Genomic DNA, 12,641 nt, shown 5'->3' with positions numbered 1-12,641 from the left:
GAACAACATTTTTAACAACTGGAATATTTTCTCCAAAATCTAATAAATCTTTCAAAAGTCCACCATTTTTAAGTTCTTTCAACTGATTATAAGAAAATTCTATTCTGGTTCCTTTATTGTTTTTCTTATGTTTTTCGAGTTTATTGTATTGTCTATTTGTTAAAAATATCTTATCTTCGCCATTTTTTAGTTGATCTATTTTAAATTGAATACTAACGGGTATTTTTTTCTTAAAAGCGGATTTTATTTTTTCTTTCTGATTTTTGCTGAAATTTACGTTCACCTCCATTTATATAGTTAAAATTTCAAGTTCTCTTCAATTCCCATTCCTAGTTTTCTCTTCAAAAACATTGCTCCAACTGTTGGAAGTGCAACAAATCTTTCACCTAAACTAGCATCTTTTGATAAAAATCTATCCATTGCCTTATCTTGCAAAACTTTATCTGCTATATGTCTGGAATTTGTGTCACTATGTTTTGCATAAAAAATATCGTGTTCCATAGCAGCTTGATCTAATTTATTTATACCAGGATCTCCTCTTTGTAGTCTTTTTTCGAGTTTTGTGCCAGGCCCCAGATACTGATAAGTTGGTACGTGTAATTCAAAAGGTAAATTGTTGATAAAATCATTCAAAAGTCCGCTACCTTCAATCATAGATGAACTTATTGCTGGCAAAACTCGCTTTAAATATTTAATTCCATCAGGTTTTTCAATCAATTCATCAAGTTTGTTCGAAATAAAATCTTTAATCGCTTTCTTTTCGTTCAAAAAATTGTTGTTTCCAGCCTTCTCTTGAGCATAAATATAATTAATAATTCCATCGAGTTTTGTCAAATCGTCGATATATCTGTACTCAATCTTATTATCATTGTATTTTCTTACACCTGATCCTTCGATTCGTTTTTCCCAAATTGGTTTAATCAAATTGATATATTTTTTACCTCTACTTGACTTAGGCTTCTTAGTAGATGGATCATTATTTTTGTAAATTGAGTCAGATTCCCATAAAATTTCTGTATACTTTTTCAAATCTTCTTCAGAATATAAATTATCTTTTGGAGCGTCATAGTCTGTTAATAATCTCCATAAACCTTGAGTTCCTTCATATGTTTTTTCATTAATAATGATATCATTATGTTCAAAATTCACGGGCAAATTTCCAATCATAAAACTTTTCTTTTTTTTATCCCAATACAAACCAAATTTATCATCTTTTACTCTAGGAAGGAATTTTTTACCAATTTCACCAATTATTATATCCGTTGTTCCAGGACTTATTGGTTCAACTATGGTAGAGTCTTCAATGATTCGAGGTCTAAATGGTGTTGAAGATGGTAATTTTGGCAATTCAAACTCTTCTACTTCAGATTCTGGAATCGAAATATCGGCAAATTGTCGTACAACTGGAACCAAATTCATTAAATTTTGATTATCGCTTAAAACATTTTCAATTTTGCCCTCAACATTTTTTATTGCAGAAGTTACAGGTTGATTAATTTTTTGAATAAGTTCTTGTTCTTCTTCATCAATTCGAATCTGTTCTTTAAATTCTTTGATTAATTTCTTTTCGATTTGATCAAGTTTTTTCGCTTCTTCAGAAGTTACGTTCACCATTTATTTAGGAAAATTTTGAAACGTGGAACACGAAACGTGGAACGTAAAAACGTGAACGTGGAACGTAAAAAACGTGAACAGATTTACCGTTTTTCAGTTGTTTTCATAATGTAAATAAAAAGTAAAGATAATGTAAAAATAATTGTAACAAATATTTTATCAAGTAGATTTGCCAGACCACTGAGCAGCATTTATATTAGAAAATTTATTCAAATATTTACCATTTTTAGGCTTCAAAGTTAAATTAATAGTTAAAAATCCATAGTCTTCTTTCCAAATTTTATCACATAATTCATTAAAGTGGTTAAAACTCATATCAGATCCCACATAATTGTTGTAAATCTTTCTCGAATAGTGATCGTCTTGCTTAAAAACACACAACATATTCAAATTATTTCTAATAACTTGTTTATCAACCTTTGAAAAGCATTGGGAAAGATAGATACAACAGATATTTTTGTGACGAGACATTACGAAATATTCCTTAATAACGTCTTGATTTTCTAAAATACAGTCATCGAAAACGATTAACGAATTGGGTTTACACTCGCTTAATGGAACTATGTCCTCAGAGGCATTATAAAAATGTGATACCTTTTTGCTTAAGTTTTTCTCAATATTTTCAAATCTTTCTTGCAATTTTTTATAAGCGTCTTGTTCTAAAGATTTACTAAAAACATACAAATTGGAATAAGGAATCAACCTATTGTAGATAAAATTCAATAGTAAAGTTGTTTTTCCACATCCACTTGAACCAACAATTAACAATCTGATTGGTTGATCTTTCTTACTTTCTTCAAACGTTTGAAGTTTTATCTGATCTTTTTGCTTTAAAAATTTCTCCATTTAAATAGAAGATTTTCATCTTGAAGCAACGCTTGCGAAAATGAAGCTGTTCAAGTTGACTTCAGAAAGCTCTAAATTAGTTTTAAACTTGGAACATCCTATACACTTAGAGGAAGAATCAAATTATTTTATCGGTTTAAGCGGTTTTTATTCTGACAATTTTGTAATAAATATTAGTGAAAGTTCTCCTTATTGTATAGGATTTAGTGAGAAGAACATAACAAAATATTATGGTTTAAACAAAGGATATTATACTTTCGATCAAATAAAAAATTCCCTTAAAAATTATCTGAAAACATTCAAACAATCAGATAAATCTTTAAACTTTGACGAAAACAAGTTTGAAATGCAAAAAAAATTATCTCTCTAATAAAATTCAAATAAAATCACCAGTAAGAATAATGTTTTCAGCAATTATTGTAGATTTATTAGGGTTTGTTCAAGAAACTATTGAGCCAAATCAGGTATATTTAGGAAATAAAACGCCAAAATTTAGACCGTTTGATGTAATTGAAGTACATTGTAATCTCGTTGAACCTAGTTTTGAAAATCATACCGAACATCTTCACAAAGAATCGGAAATTTTGTACACTTTCTTTCCAAATGTTGCTTATGGATCAAAAATCAGTGAAAAACCAAATGAAATCGATTATATTCCAATTAGAAAAAATATTAAAAGAATTCAAAAAATCGTTCTGACTATTCAAGACTCTGAAGGAAATTTAATAAATAATGAGAGTAAAACAACAATATATTTAAGATTGTCGAAAGAATGATGAATCAAGGGGGGAACGAATCGTTCTTACCTTCAAACTTTCAAAACGAGTTGATAATGATGATAAATACCAATACTTTTATCTAAAAGATAAGGTAGCCCTCGAGGGCCACCTCACAAATATTCACAAAAAATACGAATAAAGACAATGTTAAAGAAAAATACAAAAAAAGCTTTGAAAACATAGATTCTGACAAGGGCGTCGATTCGACGCTCTTACAAAAATTTTAGAATATGAAAACACGAGACAAGCAATAATATTAAACGTTGATGATGATAAATCAATGTTTAAAGACATAAATCAAGGGGGTCTATTGAATAGACTACCTTTAAACTTTCAAAATAACACTGTTTTCGTTAATGAATCTGGACTTTATACTCAAAATAAAAAATTGCTTGTTAAATTTTTTCTATCTAAATGGAGTCAGTTGTAGACCTACTCAATAATCAACTTATATTCAATAACAAACATATCTTTACGATTGTTGACGAAAACAATGTGATCTGGTTTAAGGCTAAAGACGTAGCAAAAATTCTAGAATATGAAAATACTATGCAAACGATCAGAATAAACGTTGACGAAGATGATAAAAACTTCTATTTTAATCTAAATATAAGGGGGGCTATAAATAGCTTACCTTCAAACTTCCAAAATAACACTGTTTTCGTTAATGAATCTGGACTTTATTCTTTAATTTTGAGATCGCATAAACCAGAAGCGAAATTGTTTAAAAATTGGGTTACGAAAGAAGTATTACCTTCCATTAGAAAATATGGTGAGTACAAACTCAAAAACGAAAATAAGCAGTTAAAAGATGAAATAAAACAGTTACAAATTAAAGATGAAATGAAATCATTGAAAATAGAGAATCAAGAATTGCGAATGGAATTAATGAAGAGAGATATGGTATGTAAAGATTTTGATAAGAAAAAACACCATGTTTTTGTGTTAATTAAGAAGAATCACATGTGGGAATGGCCTTATTACGTTATCAGAGCTCAGAAACGAGAAATACCAAACCGATTAAAACATCTAAAAATAAATTATCCTGAATTAGAGATTTTGTTCATTGATGACGAACCAAATTCTATCAATCTGTATAACCAAATGAAAGAATCTTTGAATATTTTATACAACGGAAATCATTTTACTACAAATATGACAGAATCTCGACTGATTTATAGAATATCTAAATTACACGATGAAAATGTTAAACATTCGAATTATGATAGTTTGTTTGTAAATGTCTTTTAAGACTATAGAAATGTTGAATTTCTCTTCCGCATACGCAATGAACTGGTCTAGCAAAGATTTGTTTAATACATTCTTTACAATATGCTTGTTTTTTATCTTTACTATAATGCCAATTGTTAAATTCAGAAATATTCTTAACTATTTTACAGCGTGTGCATTCTTTCTCTTCTAAAGTTAATTTTTCCATTTTATCATATAATTCTTTTCTATATTTCTTATTACAATCTTTACAATAATAGTATAATCCATCTTTGGTATTCTTATTTTTAGAAAATTCTTCAAAAAGTCTAAATTCTTGACATATTGTACATTTCTTTTGAGACTCCATTTATATAGAAAAAATTATAGCTTTGACTTTCTCAATTCATATTCGTAAACACTTCCGGTTATTTCTCAATTTTCAAAGTTTCCAAGTTTATTTAACTCATCTAATATATCAGATTTTGCTTCATTTTTATAGCCATAAGGTACTGTATCGATCTTATTTTCTAGAACGATTCTCTTATCATCTTTAGCGTTCAGTGCCAGCTTGTTTATGGTAACTGTGTACAATTCATGTTTATAGCTTTTTATTACAGTCATCTCCCTAAATTCTTCTTTATCTTCGAACAAACATCTCTTCAAGTTTTCGATATTTATTGTTTTATTTACAACGCTTCTCTTAATTCCTTTACACCTAACTGGATTTTTGTCTAGATATTTGTACGAGTACATCTTTGATCTTAAACCACAAAATTCTTCTAATATCTCGCTATTTAGTTCGTCTTTGAATTTCCCTATTACCTTCTTATTTTTAGTAGTGAAACATTCATGATCTTTTGGATAATCACTTGTATCAAAGTCATCTATATTTTCTTTAATAATTTTAAAAGGATCTCGTTTCAATTCTAGGAAATAACTGTCTGTATCCATGTAACACAGATTCAAATCTGGATCAAACTTCTTTAATTTGTTGTAATAAAACTCGTACATTAACAATTTTGAAAGGTCAAGAACTGAAAAACCTATGTAGATTGGCTTGTTAAATTTAACTTTCTGCTTGTACATGTGACTCGCTATACAGTTGTCGTCAAAGATGTTAAAGCATTTGAAATTTGTTTTCTTAGCTTGTTTCATTGAAAATTCTTCATTTCCTAGTCTAATATCACATCGGTTTCTCACATTTTCCATAGATTTTCCAAAAACAGAGTTGTTCATCAGCTTGTAAAAATCTTTCTCAAAGTCGCTTGTAGCTTTGGTTCTCATACTAGTATTAAAATCAATGTAATCTTTCATAAAAGGCTTCTGATCGAATGCAATAACTCTATTTACATGTTTTAACACCATTCCTTGTTCCAGATAGAATTTCAAATTTCTCGAATGAACAACATATTCAGTTTTATCCAGTAGAGTTGTGCAAAGTTTGTTGTTATAATGTTCTGGAGCAAGAGGCAAATCTTTATGATTTTCATGTAAATTCTTCGGATATTCTAGATCGACTTCGAGAATATAGCCATAATCTTCGTCGCCAGTGAGTTCCAAAATTGTTTCTTTCCATTCTGCAGTTGTGTAAGTTTTTGGATCCATCCACTTGATTTCGTTATATGGTAAATTTTGCATTAGGCCATACCCATAAAGGTTATTAGCATCGACGTATAACAAATAGTTTTCAGGCTTTGTCTTATCAAAATCTTTTAAATATTTGTTATTTGCTTTCACATATCGTTTAATACATTGAGAAATGCCTCCGCGAATACCTTTTTCGATCATCAAATACATATTATAATCACTAATTAATTGTAATTCTATATTCGTTAATTTTAACATAGCATCCCATGCAAGACTGGGAGCTGTTAGATAGTGTGCTGGATCAAGTTTATAGCAATTCAAACAAATATTCCTAAAATTTTCAAAGATATCAGCGAGCAATAGAACATCTTGAATGTTATAGAGATCGGAGTAATTTCCTAGATTTTTTACTTTTAATTTGTTCCAAACATTTAAGTAGTGTTGAAAATCTTTCTCAGATATGCTCTCATCTGTCAAAAGTGAATAGAAATCTTGAATTCTCAATTCTTCTGTGTAATCAAGTTTTTCAATACTGTCGATAAATTCGTAAGGAAATATGCCTTTTCCAGATAGAATTTTAAAGATTTCTTCTTCGTCATTTGGTTGTCTATCTAGAATTGCGTTCAGACCATCTTGTATAAAATGATTTGTATGTTTGAAATCATCTTTTTTGAGGTTTTTAGCTAACTTTTCTATAGACGATGCCATAAATCTGAACGTATCTACGAAAGAAAACTTGATGAACTTTCTTGGTTTATCATCTTCAAACTCATATCCATATCCAGAATTTACAGAATAATTTATATATTTCTCATCTGTGTTTGCGATCAAATCAACATTACCATACTGTTTTGCCAACTCTTTTATGTACAAATGAGTATCGTAACATGACATATTGTGGCAGAAAACGGGAATATTTTGAGGAAATTTGAGATTCAAGTTACAAGATAAATGAGCAGCACCTCGAAATTTACCTGTTAAATGACAATGATCTCGTACTTTTTTTCTTGTTTGATTATCAAAACCCTCAAATTCACAAATATGACAAAGACTGGAATTTTGATACGAAATTTCTTCTTCTTCAGTTAATTTCATAGGTATTTTATTCTTAGAATTATACTTTTTAGCTATGTATTTCGATAATTTATTAAGTTCTTCAAACAATTTTGCAGGAACATTTGGCAAATCTTCTTCATTTTTTGCTCGATAACATATCGGCTTGTACATACGATTGGTCACATTAGACACTAAGTATAGAGTAAAACCATATGGAATGTGCTTCTGAATCTTGGTTGTGATCGATTTTTGCGGATTGTTTTTGCATGTGGGAATCTTCTCTAATATGCTTTCAAAATCCATATAAATAACGTACGGATGGCTAAACTTCTTTTGATAATTAGTAAATTTAGTTGTTTGACCTGGAAACGGCATAATTGGCTTACAAACTTCGTGTTGCTTGCAAATTTCTAAATGATCTGTTAAATCTCCAGATTTGTAGAAATGGCTTAAACATCTCCTACATAGAAAATTTTTATGTCCATGTTTGGATGTTTGAGAACTCACTAACCTACTTAAATCGGTTATCAAAACAAAATGAGATTTGTCTTCTTGTTTTACATACAGTAGATCAATATTTAATTCTGCATCATATTTTTCAGAAATTTGCAACGGAACAATGTTAAATTTCTCATCATAACTGTAGATATTTATTGACATTTTCGGATACTTGTACTTAGAATTGTAACTTCGTTTTTCAAATGATTGTATATCTTTTAAGGACATTGGATACTCGAAACCTGAAAATATCTCGTCATTTACAAATTGTTCGTATTGTTTTGCTCTATCAGCATTCTTTTCAGGTTTTTCAATAGCACATCGGATAGAATAAATAAAGCAATAATCATCTTTATTTTTTATATTTATACAAGCTTTTTTATCTTTGATTTTCTTTGGTAAATCGATATATGATCCTGCGTTCATAAATTCGTGTTTATTAAGGCTCAAAATCAGTTGTTTACAGCGTTTTAATGTCCATCCAGAACCTCGATTTGGATGATTTGTCTGTTCTCGATGTGTTAATTTATTAAATTGCTTAGTAATAAAGTCGTTTATGTCAAAGATTTCGTCTGCTTTTATAGTAAAATACATTGGGCAAGTTTGTGTTTCACCGTTCACTAAAGTACGTTCGTATTCGCATTCTAAAGAGAGATAGCCCTTCATATTTTTTAACGGTTTCTTGAAATTTTTCGATTAAACTTTTAATTTCTGGACGCAAAATAGAAAGATATTTGTAAATTGACATGAAATTTTCATTTAAATTCGTTAAAATGTATTGCTTGAAAAGACCATGGATAGAGGATAAAACTTCGACATCAATGATATTTTCTGGTTTCTCATTAAGCGTTTTGTCAATTTCTTCGATCATTTCAGACTTAGTTTTATCGTTTGTTTCAATGGACAATTTTTCAGCGATTGATTGAATTTTTTCATCTTTAAATAGATTGAGATCTTTTTTAATTTCCTTAAAATTTTTCTTTAGTTCACGCAATTTTTCTATATTGTACATCTTTTCATGATCGACAATTTGATTTTCTTTAGCCCAATTCCTCAAATAATTTAGTTCTTTCTCATAAAGTTCTTTGTTTTTTAGATGATTCTTCGAATTATAATGCCGAGTAAAGTGATGTTCAAAAACATCTTTTTTGCAGTATGGGCACTCTATCTTTTTCCGCTCCATTTAAATAGGGAAAATTTGAATGTGCCAAGTTTTACTATTTAGTGAAATATCTTTTTATTAAGCTGAAAAATAGCAATAATTCAGTAGATTTCTAAGGATTTTTATCAAAATTTGATAAAAATCAGCACAATTTATGGTTAAACAGCCTTTGATTCTTCTATTTAAAGAAGAAAAATTTGTTTAACTAACACTTTGAAAAGTGGAGAATTTTACTAGAATTTTACACAAATCAGCACAAATTGTAGTAAAACAGCTGTAGATTCTTCTATTTATTATAGAAAAATCTGTAAACTAAGACTTAAAATTATTGAAAAAATAGTATAGTTATAGTAATAAAAGTACTTTTATTACTATATTGGTTTGTAGGGGGTAATTTAAATTCTATAATACTATTTTTTCAATATTTTTTTCTTTAACTTTTCCAAGATTTTTCATTAAGATTTTAATATATTTACAACAGAATTTTCGAGAAATATCGTTCACATTATCAACTTTAAAGCTAAAAATTCGCAATAATTAGAGAAATTCAGTAGATTTTTTTTTTTTCAAAAAACTCTAGTATATGCACCTTAAGAGCTGTGGTTTTGACCCTAAAAAACCGTGTTTTTAGGGTCAAAACCCCGGTTTTTTGTGTATTTTGGAAGTATAGTTTTGATTTTTCACCTTAAAAGTGTAGAAGTATTAATTTTTTTCTATGTAAATGGCGCTGTTACAAGAGTTGAATAAGGTTGGTGATTTAAAGTTCAAAGAATACAAGAGATTAATAGAATTAGAAGAAAATAAGAAATACAAAATTTTGAATCTGGAGAAAATGAAAGATAAATTCGGGTTTACAATAATTGCCGAGTTGGAAGATTATAAAGTACACTTACCGAACAGATTTTTGACTGTTTTGGATGAAAAAAAGATTAAAGAATTGAATAAAAATGAAAAATTACACTTGGTTGTTACTGGAAAGAAGACTATTAAAGATAAAGACTGTGTTACAATTAACTTTGTAGAATAAAGATTTTTCATTGAGATTTCTGGATTTTTTCATTAAAACAGCTTATAAATGTAGAAGCCTACAATGAACAGTAAAACAGCTATAGATTCGGTTATTTTCCATTCGTGGTTTCCTGTTAGATTTCTTAGATTTTTTTATTGTTCAATGGACAGTATTTTACATTGATTTTCTGACTGTCCCAAAAGTGAGCCAGAATCGGCATATTCATATCTACTTATATATATATATATATATATATATATATATATATATATAAAATATATATGTGTGTGTGTGTGTGTGTGTGTGTGTGTGTGTGTGTGTGTGTGTGTGTGTGTGTGTGTGTGTGTGTGTGTGTGTGTGTGTGTGTGTGTGTGTGTGTGTGTGTGTGTGTGTGTGTGTGTGTGTGTGTGTGTGTGTGTGTGTGTGTGTGTGTTATCTAATATCAAAGAATACACATTTTAGTTTTATAAAACAGTGACGTATTCTATAGCATGTTCATGTATTCAGTTATTTAACTTTACATTTTTCAAATACCTTTTAAATCTCCAATGCCATCGCCATCGCTGTCCTTAAAGGAGCGCGGATAGACCTGGTAGAAAACGGCGGTTTTCCACCAGGGCAAGTCCTCCAGAGCGTCAAGCGCGCTTACACTAAATACCGCCAGAGCCGCACAACTGAACCACAGCCACCTCATTCTGTCAGATGTGCACTGTCCCTGGTGCTCCGATCGGTGTCTAAGACTGATCAAGTAGTGTAGATGAAGCCAAGTTTATAAATGAAAACTGGTCCAACAGACAAGTAGCTCTTGAGTGTGACCTTGCCTTCAAGATTTTAATCTGAATAAGGTTGTTCACAGAAACTGACGTGGACTGGTAGGGAACCACTTTAAAAAGTAGTACTACTATCATTCGAAATTTGCGTGTTAAAATACGTAATTCATTTCAAAAATACGCGGAAACTCACATTTTTATTTTTATTTTTTGACGCTTTTTCAATGCATTTTCAACATTACTTTAACTTTTTGTGTTCAAATAATGAAGTGCCATAAAAAAGTATAAATCAGACAAAATACACAATATAAAATATTGTTTGTTCTTCTTTAGTAATCTACAGTAAAGTTAATTTAAGCCTTGTCTGTTTATTTTCTAATAAATTAAGAATAATGTTTTTAATTGCCTCGTTTTATACTAAATACACTTCACCTACTGAATCCGTTATCCTTGTGACCCTAAGAGTTACCATGTTGTTTAGAGGTAAAACTAATGTAAGTGTTTGTGAGACAATGTAAGGTTGGTTCGATTTTCAAAAAATTGGTTTGGAAACTTCTTCTACCACAATTGCTTTACTACTAAAAAATCTGTATTGTTATATTTACACTATTAAGGCCAGTCAGACCACTTACGCTTTAGTTAGGGCGGTTAGTGTGACAAGATACTGTATGCAATATTCCCGACTACAGGCATGACATCACGTGACCATAGACGTGCGGCAAATCATGTACCTGTATTTTATGAACACAGTGGAGACCACATACTGGTAATTAAATGGAAGTATCATAGAAAATGTTTAAAACCATTTCTACACTGTGGCTCCTCAATGTTCTTCCACATTTTTATCAACCTTTCGTACGTATCGGTGACTATTCATCACGGCCAGTGGAGGTGAGCGTCCGATGATGACGTAATAGTTTAATGTGAGCGGTTAGTATATATTTTCTTATCTTCAAAACCAATAAGAGTAGAACACTCTTTCCAACATGAGAGCAGCGTGGATGCTGTTCCGAGTTAGTGAAAAATACAGGAGGCCTCGGAAGCGTGCCCCTCCCAAACTCGGAGCAAATCAAAAAAAAAAAAAACAATCACATGCCACTAGTGGGAAGAGACAAAAACGAGACAAGATTTCGAGTACAAGAAATATAATTAGTAGGTGGCAAACATTTCCATGTAAAATACAATTATGCAGCACCACGGTGCACCGCGTAACTTAAAAACTAAATAACAACAATAAATATAATTCCAATAATGACAATAACATAATAAATAAATAATATAATAATAACACAATAAATAGAAATTTGGTCTATAAATAACATATATCAGGTACGGCAGTAGCAAAATTTTAACTGGTAATTTTTATGAACTGAGGGGAGGAAAAAGGTTGTAGAATTTCTAGGCCCACTATTTTTGAAAAGTAATTTTGTTTCAAGTTTGTAGCCGAAATTTAAAAAAAATATATTTAAAGCCAATTTTCGAAGGAGGCGGGGGCTTAGTTGCCTCCACGAATCCGAATTAAAGATGAAATCCTCCCCTTCAGGTCATGTAACTAACTAAATAAATACTGGCTAGGTACTGGCCCTCCTCCAGATCTAACATCTGGCAGCGCTCCCTGCACCCCAGTCCTCGCAAGTTCAGTATAAGAAGTAAAAAAACACATTTTTAATCCAACCTTGTTCCAGAAGAAATGAATGGGAGCACTACACTCCGGTTGGATGCCGGTCCAATAGCGCTGGCAGGGCGCGGGCATTCAATTATTCAGTTGTTCGGGCAGACTCGCCGCACCAGTCCCGCTGACGGCACTCACGGGGACCCTATAGAATCCCAACATAACCAGTAGATATTCAGAACAACTTTACTACAACCCGAGAAATAATAAAAACTTAATTATGTTTGCCACAAAGTATAATAAAATATTTAAATTTAACAATTAAAAAAAATAACAATCTGTAACTAACAGTACCTTTTAAGTATCAGAAGACTATTTCCCAAAAATACCTCAAGACACCAAGTATTAAAAGATACACTACTTGGTGACAATATTAAATATTACAAACAAAACAAATTTTCAAATATATAAACATTTACTTATAGGCTAGAACAGC

General features: G+C 30.4%; 1 protein-coding gene across 2 annotated transcripts in view; it reads right to left on the bottom strand.

The window, feature by feature from the left end:
- Positions 1–10,528, bottom strand: part of LOC124359866 (maltase A1-like) — a 71,256-nt gene extending 60,728 nt beyond the window's left edge. The window contains exon 1 of one of the 2 annotated variants that reach the window (XM_046812974.1): positions 10,298–10,528. In XM_046812974.1, the coding sequence (XP_046668930.1) occupies positions 10,298–10,457 (160 nt within the window). In that variant the 5' untranslated portion in view covers positions 10,458–10,528. The remainder of the gene's footprint in view (positions 1–10,297) is intronic. The other variant, XM_046812973.1, reaches the window with a different exon arrangement.
- Between the last annotated feature and the right edge of the window lie 2,113 nt (positions 10,529–12,641).

The sequence above is a fragment of the Homalodisca vitripennis genome, chromosome 4 (genome assembly GCF_021130785.1).
Source record: "Homalodisca vitripennis isolate AUS2020 chromosome 4, UT_GWSS_2.1, whole genome shotgun sequence".
Taxonomy (NCBI): domain Eukaryota; kingdom Metazoa; phylum Arthropoda; class Insecta; order Hemiptera; family Cicadellidae; genus Homalodisca; species Homalodisca vitripennis.
The sequence above is the reverse complement of the archived record's forward strand: the minus strand, read 5'-3'. Positions and strand labels throughout refer to the sequence as shown.